The following is a 26,698-nucleotide window of genomic DNA, read 5'->3' as shown; positions in this document are numbered from 1 at the left end:
TTCAGTGCTGTCGCAATTTGAATGAGAATTGCGCGGTCATGCTACACTGTACCCAAACAAATTTTTTATCATTTTGTTCCCACAAATAGAGCTTACTTTTGGTGGTATTTGATCACCTCTGTGGTTTTTATTTTTTGCGCAACAAATAAAAAAAGGCCGAAAATTTTGAAAAAAAACAAGTTGTTCTTTGTTTCTGTTAAAAATGTTTGTAAATAAGTACGTTTTCGTCTTCAATGACGGGCACTGATATGGCTGCACTGACGGGCATTGATACGGCGGCACTGATGGGCACCGATGAGGTGGCACTGACGGGCACTGATGATGGGCACTGATAGGCGGCACTGATGGGCACTGGTATGCGGCACTCATAGGTGGCACCGATAGGCACTCATAGGCGGCACTGATGGGTGCTCATATGTGGCATTGATGGTACTTATGGGTGGCACTGATAGGTACTTATGGTTGGCACTGATAGGTGACACAGATGGGCACTGATAGCTGGGTACTGATGGACACTGATGGGTGACACTGATGACACTAATGGGTGGCATAGCTGGGCATCACTGAAATATAATGGTGCCAATCAGTGCCCATTTGTGGGCACTTGTGGATAGCCATGGGGTACATACCTGGCCATCCACATGTTGCCCCCTTCCCTGGTGCTCCTAGTGGCGTCCCTGGTGGTCCAGTGTGGTCATCTGACGGGGAGCTGCGCTGATAAACAATCAGCGCAGACCCCCCCTGTCAGGAGAGCCACCGATCGGCTCTCCTCTACTTGCGTCTGTCAGACGCGAGTGAGGAAAAGCCAATCAACTGCTCTTCCTATTGACATTGTGATCAGCAGGAGGCTCTTTACCAAGATCAGTGGAGCGGTGTGTCAGACTGACACACAGCTCCAACAATCGCCGCGATGCGTGCAACGGCATGTTATCCTGAAGGATGTCATATGACGCCCAGTCTGGATAACGGAACCACCACACGGTCGTCAATCTGCTATAGGCCCGGGCGGGAAGTGGTTAACCTACCACTTTGGAGTGTGGGAGGAAACCCACACAGGCACAGGGAGAACATGCAAATTCCAGGCAGGTAGTGTTGTGGTTTGGATTCAAACCAGTGAACCTTTTTACTGCTAGGTGAAAGTGCTACCCACTACACCACTGTGCCGCCCATAGTTACAGTATGAGTATTCTCAGATCGAACTGCTGTACACAGTATGCTGTTTGATATATACAGTATATGCTACTTTTCAACTGTTCAGTTGTCCAAGAAGAAGGTCAGTTGTATGTTGCCTGAGTGGAGAATAGCTCACTGACTTTTGTCAATAGCACCTACACCCTCTTCTTTTAACAGGATTTTGCTGGATCTCCTCACACATGACTAAAGAATGTTAAAGTAACCAACTTTAATTGTGTAGCTTGGTGTTGTCCCCTCATAATGTCTTGCCCCCAGATCGCCTATAAATGCCTTATGATAAACATAGTTTTAACTACTTGTCTACCGGGCAAATTCTGACACTTTTCATATACATGTAAAAATCAACATTTTTTGCTCGAAAATTGCTTAGAGCCATCAAACATTATACAGTATATTTTTTTTAAGTAGTGGCCATAGAAAATAAAATGGTGAGTGTAATTTTAGTGAACACAAACACAATACGATATCCATTTTGTTTGTAAAAAATTAAAGATTATATTACGCTGAGTGAAAAGAATTAATACTGTTAATATTGCGCATGTCCCTGGAAAGGCGCCAAACTACGGTACCTGAAAATCTCCATAGGCGATGCTTTAAAAGCCTTTACAGGTTACCAGTTTAGAGTTACACAGGAGGTCTAGAATAACTGTTCTTGCCCTGATGTTCGCGATAGCATACAGTGGGGCAAAAAATTATTTAGTCAGCCACCAATTGTGCAAGTTCTCCCACTTAAAAAGATGAGAGAGGCCTGTAATTGTCATCATAGGTATACCTCAACTATGAGAGACAAAATGTGGAAACAAATCCAGACAATCACATTGCCTGATTTTTGAAAGAATTTATTTGCAAATTATGGTGGAAAATAAGTATTTGGTCAATATCAAAAGTTCATCTCAATACTTTGTTATATATCCTTTGTTGGCAATGATAGAGGTCAAACGTTTTCTGTAATGCCCTGTACACACGATAGGATTTTCCGATGGAAAATGTGTGATAGGACCTTGTTGTCGGAAATTCCGACCGTGTGTAGGCTGCATTACACATTTTCCATAGGAATTTCTGACACACAAAGTTTGAGAGCAGGCTATAAAATTTTCCGACAACAAAATCCGTCGTCGGAAATTCCGATCGTGTGTACACATATCCGACGTACAAAGTGCCACGCATGCTCAGAATAAATTAAGAGACGAAAGCTATTGGCTACTGCCCCGTTTATAGTCCCAACGTACGTGTTTTACGTCACCACGTTCAGAATGATCGGATTTTCTGACAACTTTGTGTGTCCGTGTGTATGCAAGACAAGCTTGAGCCAACATCTGTCGGAAATAATCCATGGATTTTGTTGTCAGAATGTCCGATCAATGTCCGACCGCGTGTACAGGGCACTAGTCTTCACAAGGTTGTCACACACTGTTGCTGGTATGTTGGCCCATTCCTCCATGCAGATCTCCTCTAGAGCAGTGATGTTTTGGGGCTGTCGCTGGGCAACACAGACTTTCAACGGACTTTCAAAGGTTTTCTATAGGGTTGAGATCTGGAGACTGGCTAGGCCACTCCAGGACCTTGGAATGCTTCTTACCAAGCCACTCCTTCGTTGCCTGGGCGGTGTGTTTGGGATCATTGTCATGCTGAAAGACCCAGCCATGTTTCGTCTTCAATGCCCTTGCTGATGGGAGGAGGTTTGCACTCAAAATATCACGATACATGGCCCCATTCATTCTTTCATGTACACGGATCAGTCGTCCTGTTCCCTTTGCAGAGAAACAGCCCCAAAGCATGATGTTACCACCCCCATGCTTCACAGTAGGTATGGTGTTCTTTGGTTGCAACTCAGCATTCTCTCTCCTCCAAACATGACGACTTGTGTTTCTACCAAACAGTTCTACTTTGGTTTCATCTGACCATATGACATTCTCCCAATCCTCTTCTGGATCATCCAAATGCTCTCTAGCAAACCTCAGACGGGCCCAGACATGTACTGGCTTAAGCAGGGGGACACGTCTGGCACTGCAGGATCTGAGTCCCTGGTGGCGTAGTGCGTTACTGATGGTAGCCTTTGTCCCAGCTATCTGCAGGTCATTCACTAGGCCCCCCCGTGTGGTTCTGGGATTTTTGCTCATTGTGATCATTTTGACCCCACAGGGTGAGATCTTGTGTGGAGCCCCAGATCGAGGGAGATTATCAGTGGTCTTCTGTGTCTTCCATTTTCTATTTATTGCTCCCACAGTTGATTTCTTCACATCAAGCTGCTTGCCTATTGCAGATTCAGTCTTCCCAGCCTGATGCAGGTCTACAATTTTGTTTCTGGTGTCCTTCGACAGCTCTTTGGTCTTCACCATAGTGGAGTTTGGAGTGTGACTGTTTGAGGTTGTGGACAGATGTCTTTAATACTGATAACAAGTTCAAACAGGTGCCATTAATACAGGTAATGAGTGGAGGACAGAGGAGCCTCTTAAAGAAGAAGATACAGGTCTGTGAGAGCCAGAAATCTTGCTTGTTTGTAGGTGACCAAATACTTATTTTCCACCATAATTTGCAAATAAATTCTTTCAAAAATCAGACAATGTGTTTGTCTGGATTTGTTTCCACATTTTGTCTCTCATAGTTGAGGTATAACTATGATGACAATTACAGGCCTCTCTCATATTTTTAAGTGGGAGAACTTGCACAATTGGTGGCTGACTAAATACTTTTTTGCCCCACTGTATGTGTGTGGGACTTACGTATTCATTCGCATTTGCATGTGAGCATGGGGGTGGAAGGGTGACTTTTTTTTAATTTTATTTAAACTTGAACAACATGCCTTGTGATAGCATGGGTCATGACAGGTCCTCTTTATGGAGAGATTTGGGGTCTATTAGACCACAGATTTCTCCTCTGGCCTCTAATGCAGCCAATCAGACACAGATTTGTGTGATTGGCTGCTTCACTGGCTGGTAACCAGCCAGTAGACAACTTTATTGCTATTACAAGGGATGAACAACATGCCTTGTGATAGCATGGGCCATGATAGGTCTTCTTTATGGAGAGATTTGGGTTCAATTAGACCCCAGATCTCTCCTCTGGCCTCCAAAGCAGATCGGTCTGATCGTCTGCTTCACTGGCTGGTAACCAGCCAGTAAACACAGGATTGAAACCAGAAGTGACTCAATCATCAATCCTCAGCGCTCCCAGTTTCTCACCTCACAGGACAACATCAGACCTCTCTATTCAGTGAAGGAGGTGCCTCCGGTTGGAGCATTCCCGGGCTCCCTGATAGGACAGGAGAACCCGGGAAAGGCGGGGCGGCTGGGAGGAGGCATCCCGTTCCACTGCCTCTAGAAGTGATTGTGTGGCTGTATATGGATCATGGATCATTTTACTTAATGGGGACTATGCCTTTAACTGCTTGCCGACCGGCTCACGCCGATATATGTCGGCAGAAAGGCTCTGCTGGGCGAAACCCCGTATGGGTACATTATGCCTTTTAAGAGCCACCAGAGGGCGCGATCATGGGCACGAGAGCCAGCACACAAATCACTGTTCTGTCAGTCGAGAGGAGACATATCGTTTGTTCCTATCCCTATACAGTTAGAACACACCTAGGGAACACACATTTAACCCCTTGATCGGCCCTAGTGTTAACCACTTCCCTACCAGTGACATTTACACAGTAATCAGTGTACTTTTATAGCTCTGATCACTGTATAAATGTAAGTGGTCCCAAAAATGTGTCAAAAGTGTCTGATCTGTCTGCCGCAATTTCGCAGTGCCGCTAAACATTGCAGATCACCGCCATTACTAGTAAACAAAAAAATGCCATAAAAATGCCATAAATCTTTCCCATAGTTTGTAGACGCTATAACTTTTTATTGCGTTTTTTTTTACCAGAATTATGCAGAAGAATATATATTGGCCTAAACTGATAAAGAATGTGTTTTTTAAAAACATTTTTGGGGATATTTATTATAGAAAAAAGTAAAAAATATTTGTTTTCTTTTTTCAAAATTGTAGCTCTTTTTTTGTTTATAGCGCAAAAAATAAAGACCGCAGAGGTGATCAAATTGTAAAAAGTGCTCTGGTCAGGAAGGGGGTAAAATCTTCCGAGGTTGAAGTGTTTAAGGTGCATTAAATTGATTCTAAAGGTTTGTTTTTAAAAAAATAACAAACATGTCATACTTACCTGCTCTGTGTAATGGTTTATGCACAGGGCAGCCCCGATCCTCCTTTTCTGTGGTCCCCTGCTGGCGCACCTGGCTCCTTCCCCTTGACCAGTGCCCCCAATAGCAAGACACTTGCTATGGGAGCACTGGTTGCTTCTCCATAGGACACATAGAGCCACGGCTCGGCACTGCCCCCTGCTCTCTTCTTATTGGCTCACTGGCTGGGATTAACAGCAGTGGGAGCTAATGGCTCCTGCTGCTGCCTCAGCCAATGGAGAGAGGGAGCCCCAAGACAGTCGAGGCTCCCGTGCACATCGCTGGATTGAGAGGGGGCTCGGGTGAGTATTGGGGGGGCTGTGGGGGGAGCAGCACACAGAAGGTATTTTACCTTCCTGCATAACATGCAGGAAGGTAAAAAAAATCTTCAGCCTTTACAGCCACTTTAACTGCTCTCAAATATCAATAGATTATCAATATCAAATGTCAAATCTCACTGTGATCTAAATTGGCTGCTTTCAAGGGGCCAACCACTAACAGAGGGCTGCTACAGACAGGTACTGCTCTGTTTTAAATTGGGTCACTGCCACTCACGTGGCTGCTATGAGAGGGCCAGGTATTATTAGAAGTCTATGCTTAAAGGGCCACAATCAATATTGCTGTTACTAGCCATGGGATATGTGTGCCCCTATCCAGCTCTCCATTAGTTTATTAAGTGAATAAGCTATTGAAAGGTTAAAATGACTGTTTGTTATACCCCTCATTAATCCAAGGACCCACCCTGAGATATTAGGTGTGAGCCACCTGAGTCAGTGAGAGGAGTGCTATTTATTAATAGTCAGCTCTTATGACATGAAAGGCCATATCATTTGGCAAAGTTAAAGCTCAACTCTAGACAGATTTATAAAACAAAAAAAAACTTAAATGAATGCAGTTAGGTATTTATTTAATAAAAACATATGCAAATATGTTTCAAATTCAGCTAGTAACTGAATTTGATCACAGTCTCTTGTAAAGCAGCACTCAGATAAGGTTAATGAGTGAGCAATCAGCCAATCAGGTGTCCTGCATGCACATGTGACATGCTGACAGGGAAGAGAGGGGACCTAGATGCGCTGCTTAAAGAGGTTGTAAACCTCAGACATGAAATATGAACAAAATATATCCTTCAAAAGTGTGTAGTTGTCTCAATTAAGAGCACTAAGTGTCAGCTAAGTGAGCACTATGAATCACTTCTGACAAGTTTTCCTGACACCAAGAGAAAAATGGTGACAGGGGAGGGATCTCCAGCAGGTTGACAGCCTCAGCTCTGTTCCTGTGTGCTGTGCGAAGAGGGGTGTGTCATCCCTTCCCTCCAATCAGCTCTCAGTGCTCTCCTCACTGAGCTCTGCAGAGTGTAATGTCCGCTTTTGAAATGTAATAAATGGGGTGACTGGCACTACCTAGAGATAGTGCGGTTACAACATATGTGAGGGTATGTATGTGTGACCTTACAGTAGTATACATCCTCTTAATACACACAAATAAAAGGATATATAAAATATAATAGATCTAACTCAAAAATAGTAAAAAATGCATATATAGCCCACTGAGCAATAGCATACTACACGTTCTCTGGTGATTTCCTAGTGCTTATGTGACCATATTAAGAAAAGAAAACCTTTAAACAGTGCTATATTCATAAAAGTATCACCTTATATATATATCCAAATATAAATGGAAACTATAACAAAAGTGAAAATGCCGTGAGAAATAAGACCGCAATACGGACACACTATAATTCCGTAACTTTGCTTGTGTGGCATGTGCAAGTAGAGTCCATATGTAACCATGCAAATATTAGTCCATATAATATCCATATAATCTTCTTAAAATAATGTGACATAAAACACAGATGGTGACTTGGGTGCTCTCAATATCTTCTGGTGACTCTGTGCTCCCCTCCAGGGTCCCCACTCACCAGATCCACCCGCCCCTGCAGGGGCAATATGCATGTAGGTGCAATCACTGCAATTACTCCCCCATAGTTATTGTGATATCAAGGATAGACTTCCGCCTTCAGGTAGATTGTAGTATAATCTGTAGTTGGTTCCTCCTCTGCTGCCACTTCCAGTAACGTCTCTTCTCAACTATGGGGGAGTAATTGCAGTGATTGCACCTACATGCGTATTGCCCCTGCAGGGGCGAGTGGATCTGGTGAGTGGGGACTCACCAGCTTTCAGCTTCCCTTCTCTCCCCTCAAGAGTGGGGAAGTGGCTGGTAATTATGTAATTAACCGGCCTTTCTTTTCTGAATGAACACAGTGAGTGATTTGTACCGATCCCTTCTGTCTTCATTCTTAACTGAAGCATAGTAAACTATGTTTACTGCAGGCTGCAGGGACTGGGGAATCTCTGTCCTCAGTTTCTTTCTCTGTCTTCATCCAGGGCTCCTTAACAAATTGTAAAAAATGTAAAAATAATATTGTAAAAAATAATTTAAAAACAATAAAAATAAAAAACTACTGACTGTCCACTGCCCTACTGACACCAATCTTTGCTCTCTTGACACTGCTCTGCTGGTATACACACATGTGTTTGTGTTCTGGGGTGCACACCCCAATGCAATAAGCTCCACACACCAATGACCGTATGTTGTTGTAGTTCATGTGAAATTATAATGATCAGAATACTATAATCATCACTACCTAACAAAGTTTTTATAAGAATGTGTTTGACACCGCAGTCAAGTACAACTATGTATTGTGCGGACATTAAATATCTGTTCTTGCTAAACTCCAGCAGTGTAATTGAAGATCACATTGGAAAGTACCTTCACAAAAGTATCATTTATCTTGCCAAAATAAGAGTTGCATATAAATAACGGAATGTATTCCATAGCTTCAGGTTGATTCAGGATAAGCAGCGTTTAGCGCGTTGTGACATGTTAACTTATTTTGTCGTTTATTCTTCAGAAGGTGTCTATGGGGGTTATTTACTAAAGGCAAATCCACTTTGCACTACAAGTGCACTTGGAAGTAAAGTCACTGTAGATCCGAGGGGGACATGCAAGGAAAATAAAAAACAGCATTTTAGCTTGCACATGATTGGATGATAAAATCAGCAGAGCTTCCACTCATTTCAGATCTACTCCTTAAATTTAGAGCGACTGCACTTCCAAGTGCACTTTCAGTGTAAAGTGGATTTGCCTTTCGTAAATAACCCACACTGTGTTTTTTTGACATGAAGGAACCAAAGGGAAATCTTTGCCAGTCCACATGAGCACCCACAACCGGCAATGGTGTTGTTTTGTAATGGGTTTAGGAATATTGCTCAGCCACATCCAGATGATTAAAGCTTTGACAAATATCTATTTAAAGAAGTATACTTACTGGGAGGATGGAGGAAGCTGTGGGTAATATCCACCCCTGGCTTGTAGTCTGAACATTTCTGGCTGCTTTCCTCTGGGACTCTACCGTCAGGCCGCAGACAGTCTGTTAGTGTAGGAGGAAGAGAAGAGCCTTCACCCTGGTACAGAACAGTCACAAAACACAATGTTATTGATCCAGAAAACACCTTGTCTACCCTAATGCTACTTTCCATGCCATCTAATCTGAATGTCTCTGCTTTAAAACTGATATAAAAAATGGAACATGTTTTGTCTGACTGCATGCAAATTCTTTTACACAGTGGCTAGACATAGAATGATTCAATAAGTATCCTGGAATAGGCACTCAGTCACTTACAGTACAAAGATTATGCTGTATTTAACAGTCTAAACACCTTGCCAGACAATTCAGTGTCTCAGAGTGCTGTGTCATCCAGTATGACACCCATGCAGCAAGGATAATGTGCAGAGCACACATGTTTAGACATTTTATAAGGATACTCAGCTCTTAAAGCAGTATTAAACCTAAAAGCAAACATTTTGTATATTGCAGCTTACCAATTCTTATGCCGCGTACACACGACCCGACTTTCCGGCAGACAGAATCATTCCATTGGATATTCCGATCGTGTGAGGGCTTCATCAGACTTTTTCTTTCGAAAATTCTGATGGACCTAGAAATAGAACATGTTTTAAATCTTTCCGATGGAATCAATTCCTATCGGGAAAACCGTTAGTCTGTATGCTATTCCGACGGACCAAAAACGATGCAAGGGCAGCTATTGGCTACTGGCTATTGAACTTCCTTTTTCTAGTCCTGTCATACGTCAACGCGTTCTAAACGATTGGACTTTGGTGTGATCGTGTGTAGGCAAGTCTGTTTCAGCCGAACTCCATCGGAACTCCATCAGAAAAACCGTCAGAATTTATTCTGATGGAAAAAACGGTCGTGTGTACGCGGCATTAGATGCGAAGGCTGTATTCGTTTCCTTTTTAGGCTTTCTTTCTTCTATTTTCATCTGGGAATCCAGCCAGCAAGTCTGTTTTTCACAAGCTCAAGCTCTCCAGCAGAATGTATTAGTTTACATGGATAAGACAAACCACTTAACACTGGCAGGGGTGATTAGAAGAATCAGCTTTTATTTTTTCATGCAAAACCTTTATCCCAAAAGGAAATATACAGTTTGCATAAAGTATGAGCTGGAGTTTGGCTTCAATTTGTCAATGTATCTACAGTAAATCTGCTAACGCTTTTAACACAACCCTCCCACCAGACTGACAATGCTCCTGTCTGCTGTGCCTCCTTTTTTTATTCACTAGAGTTGTGTCCCACTACTACAGGAGGTGTGTTACTGGCCAGATCACCAGGTGAAAACAGAGGGGAAAAGCCAAGGAAAAGAAAACTGATGCAGCCACCACATCTAATGGTTGGTAAGCTGCAATTAATATATACAGTATCTCACAAAAGTGAGTACACCCCTCACATTTTTGTAAATATTTTATTATATATTTTCAGGTGACAACACTGAAGAAATGACACTTTACTACAATGTAAATTAGTGAGTGTACAGCTTGTATTTGCTGAGACTTGCACACGGAGAGCGCTAACAGATAAGGGAACATCTAGTCCAGTCTGCAAGAAACTTAAAACATTCTGAACAGTCGGAATACAGTCAGAATTGGACCCAGAAGACATGTGGCTTGTAAATCTAGCCCAAATCCTCTCATATACCCGATTGGTACTTCTCCTTGCACTCATGAGAGTAGGGATAACCTCCTTGGGACATCCCAGAGCTTCTAGCCTTCCCCTCTCAAAAACCAGACCCTCAGGTGCAGATGAGCCGGGCAGGGATGTAGATTCGACCCTTGGGATAGAAGGTCGGGTTTGAGGGGTAAGGGAATCGGATCCTTGACACTGAGAAGCATTAGCAGGGGGAACCAGGGCCTGTTGGGCCAGTAAGGTATTATGGCTATCACCTCTGCTGCTTCCGACCTGAGTCTCCGCAGGAACTAAAGAATGATGGGGGTTGGTGGAAAGGCATAAGCTCTGTGGAACCACCATCGCTCCGTCAGGGCGTCCACCCCATAAGCCTGAGGATCCTGGAACCTCCAATAATACCTCGCCAGCTTCTTGTTGCAAGGGGAGGCAAATAAGTTGACTTCTGGAGAGAATCCTAAGGTCAGAATCCGACTGAATACTTCCTCGTGGAAAGACAGTGTAAATTTGGCGTCCCCCCTCAAAATAACTCAACACACAGCCATTAATGCCTAAACCGCTGCCAACAAAAGTGAGTACACCCCTAAGGGAAAATGTCCAAATTGGGCCCAAAGTGTCAATATTTTGTGTGACCACCATTATTTTTCAGCACTGCCTTAACCCTCTTGGGCATGGAGTTCACCAGAGCTTCACAGGTTGCCACTGGAGTCCTCTTCCACTCCTTCATGACGACAACACAGAACTGGTGGATGTTAGAGACCTTGCATCGCTCGACCTTCCATTTGAGGATGCTCCACAGATGCTCAATAGGGTTTAGGTCTTGAGACATGCTTGGCCAGTCCATCACCTTTACCTTCAGCTTCTTTAGCAAGGCAGTGGTTTTCTTGGAGGTTTGTTTGGGCTCGTTATCATGTTGGAATACTGCCCTGCAGACAAGTCTCCGAAGAGAGGGGGATCATGCTCTGCTTCAGTATGTCACAATACATGTTGGCATTCATGGTTCCCTCATGGTTCCCTCAACTCCCACCACCATGCTTGACTGTAGGCAAGACACACTTGTCTTTGTACTCCTCACCTTTTTGCCACCACACACACTTGACACCATCTGAACCAAAGAAGTTTATCTTGGTATCAGACCACAGGACATGGTTCCAGTAATCCATGTCCTTAGTCTGCTTGTCTTCAGCAAATTGTTTGCAGACTTTCTTGTGCATTATCTTTAGAAGAGGCTTCCTTCTGGGACAACAGCCATGAAGACAAATTTGATGCAGTGTGCAGCGTATGGTCTGAGTACTGACAGGCTGACCCCCCACCCCTTCAACCTCTGCAGCAATGCTTGCAGCACTGATACGTCTATTTCCCAAAGACAACCTCTGAATATGATGCTGAGCACGTGCACGCAACTTCTTTGGTCGACCATGGCGAGGCCTGTTCTGAGTGAAACCTGTCCTGTTAAACCACTGTATGGTCTTTGCCATCATGCTGCAGCTCAGTTTCAGGGTCTTGGCAATCTTCTTATAGCCTATGCCATCTTTATGTAGAGCAACAATTCTTTTTTTCAGGTCCTCAAAGTTATTTGCCATGTTGAACTTCCAGTGACCAGTATGAGAGAGTGAGAGCGAAAAATCTAACACACCTGCTCCCCATTCATACCTGAGACCTTGTAACACTTATGAGTCACATGACACCAGGGAGGGAAAATTGCTAATTGGGCCCAATTTGGACATTTTCACTTAGGGGTGTACTCACTTTTGTTGCCAGCAGTTTAGACAATAATGGCTGTGTGTTGAGTTATTTTGTGAGGACAGCAAATTTACACTGTTATACAAGCTGTACACTCACTACTTTATATTGTAGCAAAGTGTAATTTCTTCAGTATTGTCACATGAAAAGATATAATAAAATATTTACAAAAATGTGAGGGGTGTACTGACTTTTGTGAGATACTGTATATATATTTTTTTATTATAGGTACTTACTGTATATAGTCCTGTTAATTTACGCAGCGCTTTACGTATATTGTACATTCACATCAGCCTTTAACCCTCAAGGAGCTTACAATCTAAACTCACATTCATACACATGCTGGGGCCAATTTAGACAAGAGCCAATTAACCTACCAGTATGTCTTTGGAGTGTGAGAGGAAACTGGAGTACCCCCATACAGGCACAGGAAGAACATACAAACTCCAGGCAGGTAGTGGCCCTGTTGGATTTAGAACCAATGACCCAAGCGCTGCTAGGTGGAAGTGCTAACATTACAAGTGCCATTACATTTTGGTTTGGGTTTAATACCATGGGCTGTTACTAACTATTTCAGCCAGTATTTATTTATTTATGAAAGAGGTGGTTATTCCCACCAGATCCCAATGTAAATTGGCCACCTATGTTCTACTAGTGGCAAAACAAATTATCGCAGAAGCTTGGAAACAACATTTTGTTTCCTTGGCAGACCATCATTGTCGCATAGACTTTTTTTATCAACAAAAAGCTTACTAGTATTCTACTAGATGCACACAAAAAACTCCAAAAAAATCTGGGCCCCATAGATACAATATGCTCATCCCTCCATGTCCCCCAAAATGTATACACTGTTATAGGCATTGAATGCCCTGGGTTTCTGGCTGGAGTGTCCCCGACGTCCTTCTTTTGCTCTCCCCTTCTTCTTTCCATTCTGTTCTATTTCTCTCTGCCTTTCTTTTTCCTCTCTTGAACCCCTGTTCTGGGGGGACCTTGACAACTAGGTTCCTTGATTATCCTCTGTGTAAGTCTCAACTCCCATATATACTCCGATAGTTACTCCCAGTTTACACTCATTACACCTTTGACCCCCTTCCCTTCCCCTCCACCTCCCCTTTCCTACCTACTGTATCCCTGTAGCTCATAGTATGTGTATTGTTACGGTAAACCTAACTTATATTACGCCATACTTATTGATCTGTATTATTATAACCGTTGCAGTTTTCTATGGCTCACAGCTGCACTCTTTACTTTTTTACAAAGTTGACATTTGTACAGGTTATATAATGTATCTTTCAAAACCTTAGTAAAGACTTATTGAAAGTGAAAGAGGCGGTTATTCAAGAGTTACTTGGCATTCACTCAGATATATGCCCACTTTATTGCAAAATTTCCAAGTCATCTGCAACCAGAAACCTAAGCATCTCTTTATTTAAATGAACTCCAGCTAGCAATTAACAATTGAAATACACATATGAAAGTGAATTTACTTTCCTAAAAAATTTAATTCTATTTAGCCAGTCGTGTCATGTAGTCAACAGACAGTATTGGTTGGTGACCTCCATTTTCTCCACTGCAATTAAATAACACAGGTTGGTCACAGACCTTATTCTGCTGAACCACAATGAGAAAAGCATCACTTGCGTCACTCCATGCTCACTCTAATCCTCCCGTCAGCAGTCTCTAAAGCCACGTACACACGAGCTGAATGTCCAACAGAAAAAGTCAGACGGAAGCTTTTCATCGTCTATTCCGATCGTGTGTGTGCCTCATCGGACTATTTTTTTCGAAAATTCTAGAAATAGAACATCTTCTAAATATTTCCGATGGAATCAATTCCTATCAGGAAAACCGCTCGTCTGTATGCTGTTTTGATGGACCAAAAACGACACATGCTCTGAAGCAAGTACGAGACAGAAGCTATTGGCTACTGGCTATTGAACTTCCTTTTTCTAACCCCATCATACGTGCTGTACGTCACCGCGTTCTGGATGGTCAGACTGTGGTCAGACTTTGGTTTGACCATGTGTAGGCAAGACTGCTTGAATGGAATTCTGTCGGAGTTCCGTCGGAGAAACCTTCGGAGTTTATTCTGATGGCAAAACCGGTCGTGTGTATGCGGCATTAGTGTTATACTCCAAATAATACACACTGCTTTGTAGCCTGAGTTACTCAAATTGCTGGATTTGCCATTCTCAGTGCTAATATAAAGACACATTCAAGACTCAGTAATTTATTTAAAATATATATGTTAATGTCTGCATAACTGTAATACTATTTATTTTTTTTAATAAACTTGGAATTCAGCTTTAGGTAATTTAATAGCCCAAATAAGCTAGCAAAGAAAATCTATAGATGGGTAATGCCAGGATAAGAGAAACATGGAAGGAAAAACTATGTTTCAAACAAAACCAAATTTCTGATATCTCTTACTTAATGGCAAAAATGGTCACCTCTGATGACTCCATATATTCTGATAATTTTTACATTCTTTTATGTTTTCACCTCTAATATCTACATATATTTTGGTGTCTCTTACTCCTATGGTATAGGTTATCCCTTCCAATACTTAGAGACTTTCTGATATCTCTTACTTGTATGGCAAAATTAAGGGCCCGTGAGCCCATAGGAAAAGGGGGCCTTGACTGATGGGGGGCATGGCTTAGTCATTGGGTTTGGACATACGTAGCAAGCTAAAGTAACTCAAAAGTGATTGGCTACTTAGTACGTGAGGGGACTGGGCCTGAACACTATAGAAGTCTACGCTGAGGTAAATCATTAGTGAACTGAGGAACTGAAACTCTAGAAGAGTTGCCCACACACCTGCCCTGTAAGAGGTTGATCGTCACAGCATTATCGGTGGGTTTTGAGCTTGCCAGGTTTAAATATTGCCCTAATGGGCTATGCCCTAGAGTGGAATTTGGGTCATGCCCTCAAGTGGAGGTTGGGTCACTCTAATATCTGCCCTCCACCCATGGTAAAGACAGGACTTTTAAACTAGGTCAAGTATATGATCAAGCAAGTTCACAGTATAACTGTGACTGGCAATGGTTTAAGTGTCTAGGGAAATTTCAAATAAAGCCGTGGTCCTTTCCATTTAAACCTGTCTACCTGTTGTCTTTGGGCGAGGTTAATATAGTTGCAGTTTTAAGCCAATCCAATCCTCCTTTAAACTCCACAGCAGTCATGATCATCTCTAATACCTTCATATATTCTGAGGTACTCTTTTGGTAGATTTACGACCTCTGATACCTGCATAAATTCTGATATATCTAACACTTCCGGCAAAAGATATCACCTCTATGCCTACATCATTTCTGATATCTCCACTGTTACATACATTCTGATATCTTCTAAGGTATGCGTTATCATCTGTCATACCTACATAAATTCTGATATCTCTACCTCTTATGGCAGAATTTATCAAACGCAATAGCCATATTTATTCTTATATTTCTAGTCTTATGATAGAAGTTATAACCTCTGATAGCTACATAAATTCTGTTATCACTTACTCTTTTGGAAAAAGTTCTCTCAACACCTATATATATTATGGTATCTCTTACTCCTATGGTAGAAGTAATAACCTCTGCAACCTACATACATTTTGATATATCTTACTCTTAAGGTAGAAGTTATTGTCAGAGCTGGGCCCAGCTCCTATCTCTCCACAGTGACTCACCTGTTGATGATATCCTGCTCATCAGTCCTGCTTACTTAAGCCATCCAGCCCAGATGATCTCTGCCTTCGCCTGGTCAACATCAGAGAGATTCTCTCCTGCATGCCTGTTAAAGACTTGCTTGGCTGACGTTCCTTCTGGCTCCAGATCCTGCTTGCTGTTCCACTATGCTGATTCCTGGCTTCCTGACTTTCTGGCTTGTCTGACTATCTGTTCCAGTTACTGAACTTTTGACTATGTTTGTTCTATTTATTTTTATTATTAAACAAGTGTGATTTAACTGTACTTCTGTCTTGGTCTGATTCATGGTTTCTGACAGCAGGCAAAGGCCATGAATTCAGAAGATGCAGTCAATCCACTTGTTGGTAATATTTTTTCCAGATTGGATGAGGAGGATCACCACATGGATCAGTTTGCCATAGCGTTACAGATGCTCCTGAGTCGCACGGTTCACCTGGAATCTCCCACTGTGGCTGCTCCAGTACAACCTGCGTTGCAGGCCATCCCTGCTGCTGCTCCAGTCTCCGTACAGGCACCCGCTTCCAGAATAACCTCTATAAGAGGTATGTCTGGTTCTGCCCCGCTTCCCCAGTGATTTGGGGGTGATCCAGTCCAATGCAGAGTGTTTCTCAACCAGGTTGAGAGATACTTTGAGATGCTGCCCCAGGCGTTTCCCACGGACAGAAGCAAAGTAGGTTTCGTGATATCTTTGCTTTCTGAGAAAGCCTTGGCCTGGGCAAACCCTCTATGGGAGATGCAAAAACCCATTGTCCTGAGTTACCCAGAGTGTGTGGCTTCTTTTAAAAGGATATTTGACATTCCCACATGCACCGCTTCTGCTGCCAAGTGCCTCATGTCCATCAAACAGAATAAGAGAACTGTTGCCGAATACGCCATTGAATTCTGTACTCTGGCAGCAATGGTTGCTTGGAACAATGAGGGCCTTGTGGCTGCTTTTTCTCATAGTCTCTCGGATTCCATCAAGGATGAGATAGCAGCCCGAGATATACCCACTGAGCTGGAAAAGTTGATCACATTTGCAATCCTCCTTGACTCCAGACTCAGAGAAAGACTCTCTTTTAAGGAACGCTAATGGAAGCCTCCTGTACATTTGTCTCCAAGCTTTGCAGTCCCACCCTTGCCTCCCTCACCTCCCATGCCTCCTGGTACCGAGTCGGTCAGTGAAGGTGAACCCATGCACTTGGGCTTCACGCGTCTCTCTGCGGATGAGAGAGCCCTTAGGAGGAGGGAGAGATTGTGCCTTTATTGTGGCCAGGCAGGTCACTTTTTGAAGTCTTGTCCTACCCTTCCAGGGAACACCCAAACCTTGAGGTCCTGTCACAGACAGATCTTAAGTGGCGTTGTTTTGTCCCCAGTTATCAAGAAGGATAAGCCCCTGGTTCCGGTTACCCTTTCTTGGACTGAGTCGTCCGTCGAGATACAGGCTCTAATCAACTCTGGGGCTGCAGGCCTGTTCATTGATGCTGCCTTTGTATAGAAGCAGCTGCGTGCCACTCCACTTGCCATTGAGACTCTTGATGGGAGACCTCTACAGCCTGCCCATGTGACTCATGAGACTGCTCCGTTGTCCTTGGCCATAGGGGCTCTTCACCATGAGATAATTCAATTCTAAGTTATTTCCTCACCTAAATTTCTGCTGGGTATTGGTTATCCTTGGTTACAGAGGCATAACTCCTCTTTCGATTGGCTTTGTGCTGAGGTTCTCTCCTGGTCGCCACAATGCAGTAAGACATGCTTTCAGAAGGTGGCTAAGGTCCTGTGCACCTCTTCACTCTCCTCCCTCCCGGAGGAGTACCGTAATTTTAGCAATGTCTTTGACAAAGGTCAAGCTGGTTGTTTGCCTCCACACCAGTCCTATGTTTGTGCAATTGACCTTCAATCTGGTGCCATACACCCTCATGGCCGGGTTTACCCTTTGTTGGTCTCGGAGGATAGGGCCATGGAGGAGTATGTTGCAGGCGCACTTTCTCGAGGTTTCATCCGCAAATCCTCGTCTCCTGCCGGTGCTGGTTTCTTGTTTGTGAAGAAGAAGAGTGGTGAACTGAGACCTTGTAATGATTATAGGGGTCTCAATCGTCTCACGATTAAGCATGCTTATCTAGTTCCATTGTATACGGAATTATTTGACCGCCTCAAGGGAGCAACGGTAGCTTGATTTGAGAGGGGCATACAATCTTGTGAGGATTAAGGAGGGCGACAAATGGAAAAACTGCATTTAATACGAGAACAGGCCATTATGAGTACCTCGTAATGCCATTTGGCCTTTGCAACGCATCGGCAGTTTTCCAGGAATTTATCAATGATGTCCTCTGAAATTTGTTGCAGCTATGTGTGGTGGTTTATCTCGATGATATCTTCATATTTTCCAAGTCTCTAGAGAGCCATCACACAGATGTCTGTCGTGTGCTTCTGAAGCTCTATTGTAAGTTGGAGAAGTGTGAGTTCCATCGTGAACAGGTTACATTTCTGGGTTATGTAATTTCCACTGCTGGTTTTTTGATGGACCCAGAGAAACTTTTAGCAGTCCTACAGTGGCCCCGACCTGTAGGTATACGTCCTCTTGCAATGTTTTCTTGGCTTTGACAATTATTACCGGAAGTTTCTTCATAACTTCTCTTCCCTGTTCAAACCCCTGACTGATATGACTAGAAAGGCGGTAACCCACAGAGTTGGTCTCCGGACTCCGTTAAGGCCTTTGAGAGTCCTAAAGCTGCCTTTGTTTCTGCTCTTTTATTGGCACATCCTGACCCTGAGTTACCCTTTATCCTTGAGGTTGATGCTTCGGAGACTGGAGTTGGCGCCCTTCTATCTCAACGTCCTACCTCTAAGAGCGCTTTGCATCCTTGTGGCTACTTTTCCAAGATATTGTCACCTGCAGAGTGCAATTACGGGACTGGGGATTGGGGACAGAGAGTTGTTAGCAATCATTTTAGCCCTTAAGGAATGGAGGCATCTCCTTGAAGGTACCACTGTGCCAATTCTCATTTTTACTGACCATAAACATCTCACATTCTCGTCTAAAGGCTAAACGCCTCCCTCCCAGAAGGGCGCTATGGACTCTTTTCTTGTCAAGTTTCAATTACATTGTCTCATTCTTACCCAGTACTAGGAATGTAAGGGCTGACCCTTTGTCACGACAATTTTCCTCCTATTCCAAGATGGAGTCGGTTCCGGTTCCTGTGATTCCTCCTGATCATATTTTGGCTACGGTTCGTACCAGTCTCACTTCCCATTTGGGTGACAAAATTCTTGCTGCTCAGGTCCATGCTCCTCCTGAGAAACCTTGTGACTGCTGCTTTGTCCCTGAGAGTCTCCGTACTGCCGTGCTCCAGACTTACCATTCTCCCAAGACTGCTGGCCACCCTGTGAATAAATCAACTCTTTTGGGACATTTCTCAACAATTCTGGTGGCTTAGTCTACGTGCTGATGTAGCCACCTTCGTAGCTGCTTGTTACGTGTGGGCTCAGAGTAAGACTCCACGACACCTTCCAGTAGGTCTAATTCAACCCATACCCAATGGAGAGAAGCCTTGGACCCATCTGTCTATGGATTTCATTGTGGAGGTACCCAACTCCCAGGGCAACACAGTTATCTTTATGGTGGTTGACCGGTTCTCGAAAACGTCTCATTGTTTTCCACTTAAGAAGTTGCCAACAACTAAGGAACTGGCTTCCATTTTTGCTCGGGAGATCTTTCGCTTACATGGGCTACCCAAGGTGATCGTCTCGGACAGGGGTAGTCATTTTGTGTCCCGGTTCTGGTGAGCCTTTTGTGCACAATTGGGAATTCAGCTTGCTTTCTCCTCTGTCTATAATGGGGCTGCAGAATGAGCCAACCAGCCCTTGGAGTAGTTCCTACATTGCTATATTTCTGACCATCATAACAACTGGTCAGACCTCTTACCTTGGGCGGAGTTTGCTTACAATAGTGCCTTGAATTCTGCTTTCTGATTGTTCCCATTTATGGCAAACTATGGTTTCCAACCTTCCACGTTGCTTGACTCATTCGTTCCGCAGAGCATTCCTGCCTTAGAGGAACATCTCCGTGGTCTTTGTTCCACTTGGGCTCAGGTCCAGGAGGCTTTGCAACATGCCAATGATAGGTACTCCATGCTGACCGCAGACGCCTGCCTTTGCCTTGCTACCAGGTTGGGGACAGGGTCTGGTTGTCATCTCGCAACCGCCGACTCCATGTTCCCTCTCTGAAGTTGGCACCTCGGTTTATAGGGAATTTCCGTATTCTCCGCAGGATTAACGCAGTGGCTTACGCTTTAGACCTTCCTTCTAATATGCGTATCTCAAATGTACTCCATGTCTCCTTATTAAAACCTTTGGTCTGCAACCGCTTTACCACCTCAGTGCCACATCCTCACCCTGTACAGGTTGAGAACCATGAGGAGTATGAAGTACAGTCCATTGTTGACTCCTGTAGGTTCTGTGGGTGCATACAGTACCTGGTGCATTGGAAAGGGTACGGTCCAGAGGAACGCTCTTGGGTCTCATCCTCGGACATACATGCCCCTGTCCTCCTTTCCATAGATGTTTTCCCCTCAAGCCTGGTAGTCCTCTGAGGGGGAGGGGGAGGTGAGGAGGGGGTACTGTCAGGGCTGGGCTCAGCCCTTCCTTCTCTCAGCTGGCCGCTCAGCTGTCGGTTAATTGCCAGCTCCTATCTCTCCACAGTGACTCACCTGTTGATGATATCCTGCTCGTCAAACCTGCTTACTTAAGCCGTCCAGCCCAGATAAACTCTGCCTTTGCCTGGTGAATATCACAGAGATTCTCTCCTGTGTGCCTGTTAAAGACTTGCTTGGCTGACGTTCCCTCTGGCTCCAGATCCTGCTTGTTGTTCCACTACATTGATTCCTGGCTACCTGACTTTCTGGCTTGTCTGACTATCCGTTGCGGTTACCGAACTTTGGCTATGTTTTGACTACGTTTGTTCTATTTGCTTTTATTATTAAACAAGTGTGATTTAACTGTACATCTGTTTCGGTCTGATTCATGATTTCTGACAGTTATCACCTCTAATACCTACATATATTATATCTCGTACTGTTATGGGTAAAGTTATCACCTCTGATGCCTACATTCTGAGATATTTTCCACTAAGGCTCTTTTCACACTTTTATGACTTTGGGGTGCAAATTTGATGCAAATTGCATATGACTTCTTGTCCCTCTGCAAATTCAGACCCATTGTTTCAGGTACAACTTTCATGCAACATTTGAGGGTTAACATTTAACATTTAAGTCTATGGCCCTCAAGTTGCATTATAGTCGGACCAAAGGAGTGCATAAGCCACTTTAAAGCTACGCATATATGAATGGTTATCATTGGAAAACATGGGGTACGACTCGTTCAAGTCGCACAAGTGTGAATGGGGTGTTGTAATATAAATTATCACCCCTAATACCAACATAAATTTCTCTTATTCTTACAATACAGGTGTTAACCTCTGATACATTCATTCTGATATATTTTAATCTTATAGTAGGAATTAAAACTTTTCATATCTACATAAATTCTGATATCTCTTACTCTTAAAATAGGAGTTATACCTTATACCTTATACCTACATAAATTCTGATATATTTCACTCTTATGGGATAAGCACCCTTGATACCTACATAAATTCTGATATGTTTTTTCTTGTACCTTTTTGGGGCTGCATATAAATACATTACTGTACATTATTATATTTAAAGTTAAAAGTAATGGGCCATATTTAGCTTCTAATTTCAACTGGATAACATTCAAGTGTAGTGACTTGGAAGACGGTGTTTGCAACCAGAAGCCTCAGGATATGAATAAAGGCAGTGAGGTCACTCCTTAATCCTCCCACAATATATTACTGAGCTCACTGACCTTCTGAATGGTGTTTAAAAAAGCTGACTCACACGACTGCTGGCAATCACTTTTCCCCTTCATAGCTTATTTATTTATTGCAAACCACCATATTATTTAATACAAAAGTTAGCAGACCATTTTTTACACTTGGGGCTTATTTATAAAGCAGTGAATGTAATGCTTAGCAAATATTCACTGCAGGCGGATAAGTCACTGTGATTGAAAACACATGCACAAGAATATACTCCCGCTATAATAAATATAACTATTGGTCTCTCTTGGTGCTTGCTTTGCCTTCTCACCGCCTGCTTTAACCCCTAAAAGCCCTCACCACTGTGCTGGAACAATGTGCATTGCCCGCAGTTGCAGGGTGGTTGCAGCTTGGCCCTATTCACTCTAAAGTTTCAAGCATCATATCCATGACATGTGCATACCCTTGAACGGCTGCCTTTCCAGCTTAAGAAGAGGTGGGTTGGTGGTAAAAATGTAGCTCAGCCACCTGTTTATACCTCCTCCCAACCGTAAGCATAAACTATTTCTAATATGTGCAAGACCAAGGCCTATAGTATGCAGACTAAAACAATGCACTGAATACATACAGAAAACATAATGTACCCCCTACAGTAGTCTATAAAAAGAGTGAAAATCATTGAGAAATTCATATATATATAATATATTGTGTGAACATATAAGGCTTGGTTCACGTATATGCAAAATGGATGTGTTTTGAACCACATCCAATTCGCATACCATGTGAACCGGACTGACTTGCAATGGAGTCGGTATGGCTGCAGTCCATTTAGAAAGGAGTCCTGTGCGACTTTAGGTCCAGTTCAGGTGATAATTTAAGTAAAAAGTTGCACCTGAATCGCACCTGAGACGGTGAACAAAACTGTACCAGACTTCTTTTAAAAACGGACTACAAACCACAGCCAGACATGAGTGAACCAAGCCTAAATGTCTTGTATGAATATTACAGAACCCATATTACTTGATTCTGCAAACATGGGTCTAAAATTTATCTAAACCCAGTTTATTTTGAATACAAAAGGGAAGAATAGATAGATTTGTACTGCTGTCCAAGTAGTTATTAGAACAAGAATAGAAGGTAAAATCTATTTGGGACAAATGTTTCAGTGACAACTGTCTGAGAGGGGTTTAGCCTCACTTTGGAGAATTTTACTCTCATGCTCTGTTTTGCCTAAAGCACAAGAAGTGATGGGAAATCTCCCAAATGGGACACAGAAGTCAAAAAATTTGACAGAGGTTTAACTACTCCTTGCTCTATCCAAAATAAAAACTAAAACATTTTAGCTTCAGATATTCTTTGAGGTGTTTCGAAAACCAAAAACAAAAAAATCTAATGCCGCGTACACACGGTCGGACTTTCCGGCATACTTGGTCCGGCGGACCAGAGTGTGCCGGACAATCCGCCCACACGACCACGCCCCCTAAAACGTCACAGTCCCAGCATGCCCAAGGACTGTGACATCATATGGGGGCGGGGTCTCCGCCTATATAAGTCACAACGCAGCCCTCAGAGACCAGTCCAGCCGGAGAGAGCGTCGTGTCAACATCTGGGGGAAGAGAAGAGAAGAGAAGCCAAGAAGCCAAGAAGCCAAGAAGTCCGGACCTCCGCTCGCAATAGAGCTACATGAAGAGAGCGGAGGGGCCGGCCGAAGACCTGCGACACCGGGAGAAGAGGCCGGAGAGCGGAGAAGAACCAACCGGACGCCGGGAGAAGATGAAGCGGAGGGACCCCCGAAGCCGGAAGAAGACCCCCGAAGCCGGAGGAAGATCCCCCCCCCGGAGCTGTTTAATAAAATATTTTAAAAACCTGTGTAGTGTGTTTTATTACTTACACTTTTTTCCTAGGTAAATGGGTAGGGGTACCATGTACCCCATACTCATTTACATAGGGTGGGGGGCCGGGATCTGGGGGCCCCCTTATTAAAGGGGGCTCCCAGATTCCGATAAGCCCCCGCCCGCAGACCCCGACAACCAACGGCCAGGGTTGTCGGGAAGAGGCCCTTGTCCTCATCAACATGGGGACAAGGTGCTTTGGGGGGGGGGGCGCAGGGCGCCCCCCTCCCCCAAAGCACCCACCCCCCATGTTGAGGGCATGCGGCCTGGTACGGTTCAGGAGGGGGGGGGGGCGCTCGCTCGTCCCCACCCCCTTTCCTGACCGGCCAGGCTGCGTGCTCGGATCGGGGTCTGGTATGGATTTTAGGGGGACCCCACGCCGTTTTTTCGGCGTAGCGGGGTTCCCCTTTATAATCCATACCAGACCTAAGGGCCTGGTATGCCCCGCGACGGGGCTAGCAAGGTGTCAATCTCGCCGATAAAAGCGGCAAGATTGACATCCTTCTCTAGTCCCGTCGCACCTGAGTCACGTTCAAAATGAACGGACTTGTCCGTGTGTGGGCAAGTCCGTTCATTCTGAAAGTCCGCCGGAACTCCGGCGAAAGTCCGTCAGAAAGACGGGCGGACTTAGCCCGCCGGAAAATCCCGGCGTGTGTGGGCAAGTCCGTTCGTTTTAAAGTCCGGCGCACCTGGCGGACAAAGTCCGTCGGAAAGTGTGCCGGACCAAGTAGGATAGAAAGTCCGCTCGTGTGTACGCGGCATAATAGTGCAGCTTACCAATCTTTAGACACAGTAGCTGCATTCTTTTTTTTTTTTTTTTTTTTTTAGCTTTTTTTACTTTATTTTCACTTGATCTGGCAAGTTATACACTTTCTGTCTTCGATTGGCTACACTGACTCCTCCACTGTATTACAATAACCACCTTCAAACAGCAGCACGTAAATGGTAGTGTAATGACCTGTACACACGGTCGGATTTTCAGATGGAAAATGTGTGATAGGACCTTGTTGTCGGAAATTCCGACCGTGTGTAGGCTCCATCACACATTTTCCATAGGAATTTCCGACACACAAAGTTTGAGAGCTTGCTATAAAACTTTCCGACAACAAAATCCGTTGTCGGAAATTCCGATCGTGTGTACACAAATCCGACGCACAAAAGTGCCACGCATGCTCAGAATAAATTAAGAGACGAAAGCTATTTTCTACTGCCCCGTTTATAGTCCCGACGTACGTGTTTTACGTCACCGCGTTCAGAATTATCAGATTTCCGACAACTTTGTGTGACCATGTGTATGCAAGACAAGTTTGAGCCAACATCCGTCGGAAAAAATCCATGGATTTTGTTGTCGGAATGTCCGATCAATGTCCGACCGTGTGTACAGGGCATTAGATGGACTGGTAGATTTAAATTGACTTTACATAAATGACTGACAGATTAAAGCATAACTGCCACTTACACTTTTTACAGTTACAGAAACCTCTTTCCTTTCGGGCTAAGGATTTAATGAAATGAATAAAAGCTGACCATTTTAGGCACCACTGTTATGCCCTGTACACACGGTTGGACATTGATCGGACATTCCGACATTCCGGATGTTGGCTCAAACTTGTCTTGCATACACACGGTCACACAAAGTTGTCGGAAAATCCGATCGTTCTGAACGCGATGACGTAAAACATGTACGTCGGGACTATAAATGGGGCAGTAGCCAATATCTTTCCTCTCTTAATTTATTCTGAGCATGCGTGGCACTTTATGCGTCGGATTTGTGTACAAACGATCGGAATTTCCGACAACGGATTTTGTTGTCGGAAAATTTTATAGCCTGCTCTGAAACTTTATGTGTCGGAAATTCCTATGGAAAATGTGTGATGGAGCCCACACACGGTCGGAATTTCCGACAACAAGGTCCTATCACACATTTTCCCTTGGAAAATCCGACCATGTGTACAGGGCATTATGTTAAAGGTTTTTTTCTGAATGCTATAACTGCCATGTTTACTGGACAGCAGGCAAGATGAACAGGTAATACAACTGTCTAAAAACTTTACAAGGGGGACTCAAAAAACCAAAGACTGCAGAGCTGATGATATTGACAGATTGTAATATATTTGTAATTATTTGAATTTGTCTATAGTTCCACTTTAAAGAAGAATTCCAGGTATGGATATTTTTACATAGTTACATTGGTCCAGCTTGTATGGACAACCATATACCATACCTGTGGCATCCCTCTAGATGCTGGAAATCACTGTAGTAGAAACCACTACTACAGTGACCTCCATTAACTCCTGTCTCCCATGCCGAGCGGCTGCCCTGCCTGCATTTTAAACTGCATTTTTTTAACGAATGCAAAACATTTTGAATGGTTGAGGTGGAAAGGTGGGGCAGTAATGTCACACTCTCCACCTCATTTAACCAGAGAATGCTTTGCATTCATTGGAAAATGCAAAGCATTCTCTGAATGGTGTCCATACCTTCCTGTGTTCACAGTGCAGCAGGGCAGTCACTTGGCATGGGACCCAGAAGCTAGTGGAGATCACTGAAGTAGGTGTGCCTACTAATTTGTCAGGCACTTATGTAATCACTTTATATAAGCAACTGAGAAAATAATTTGTCAGTCGCTTATGTAAATTGAGTGTCAGCTTCTAGAGGGATACCACAGGTATGGTATATTCAGTAGATTGAGACTATATGAGGATATCTATTGCCAAGATCCTCCTATACACATATTCTACCAGTTGTTGCCTCCCATGGTAATTTATATGGCAAATAAGCAAAATATATACAACACAATGGGGGTTATTTACGAAAGACAAATCCACTTTGCACTGCAAGTGCACTGAAAATGCACTTGGAAGTGCGTCACCCGAAATCTAAGGGGTAGATCTGAAATGATTGGAAGCTCTGCTGATTTTATCATCCAATCATGTGCAAGCTAAAATGCTGTTTTTTATTTTCCTTGCACGTCCCCCTCGGATCTACAGCGACTGCACTTTCAAGTGCACTTCCAGTGCAAAGTAGATTTTCCTTTAGTAAATAACCCCCAATGTATTCACCCGGTGAAGAAATTCTTGTATGGGGTGCACTGTAATATTCATGTAATTAATCCCCACCAACTGTGTATG

At 43.7% G+C, this 26,698-nt stretch overlaps 1 protein-coding gene across 2 annotated transcripts in view; it reads right to left on the bottom strand.

Moving 5' to 3' along the window:
• ENPP3 (ectonucleotide pyrophosphatase/phosphodiesterase 3) overlaps window positions 1–26,698 on the bottom strand; it is a 189,109-nt gene that overhangs the window by 30,636 nt on the left and 131,775 nt on the right. For both annotated transcript variants that reach the window (XM_073627288.1, XM_073627289.1), the window contains exon 21: window positions 8,704–8,839. In XM_073627288.1, the coding sequence (XP_073483389.1) occupies window positions 8,704–8,839 (136 nt within the window). The remainder of the gene's footprint in view (window positions 1–8,703; window positions 8,840–26,698) is intronic.

Source organism: Aquarana catesbeiana, linkage group LG04 (assembly GCF_042186555.1).
Source record: "Aquarana catesbeiana isolate 2022-GZ linkage group LG04, ASM4218655v1, whole genome shotgun sequence".
NCBI classification, from domain to species: domain Eukaryota; kingdom Metazoa; phylum Chordata; class Amphibia; order Anura; family Ranidae; genus Aquarana; species Aquarana catesbeiana.
The sequence above is the reverse complement of the archived record's forward strand: the minus strand, read 5'-3'. Positions and strand labels throughout refer to the sequence as shown.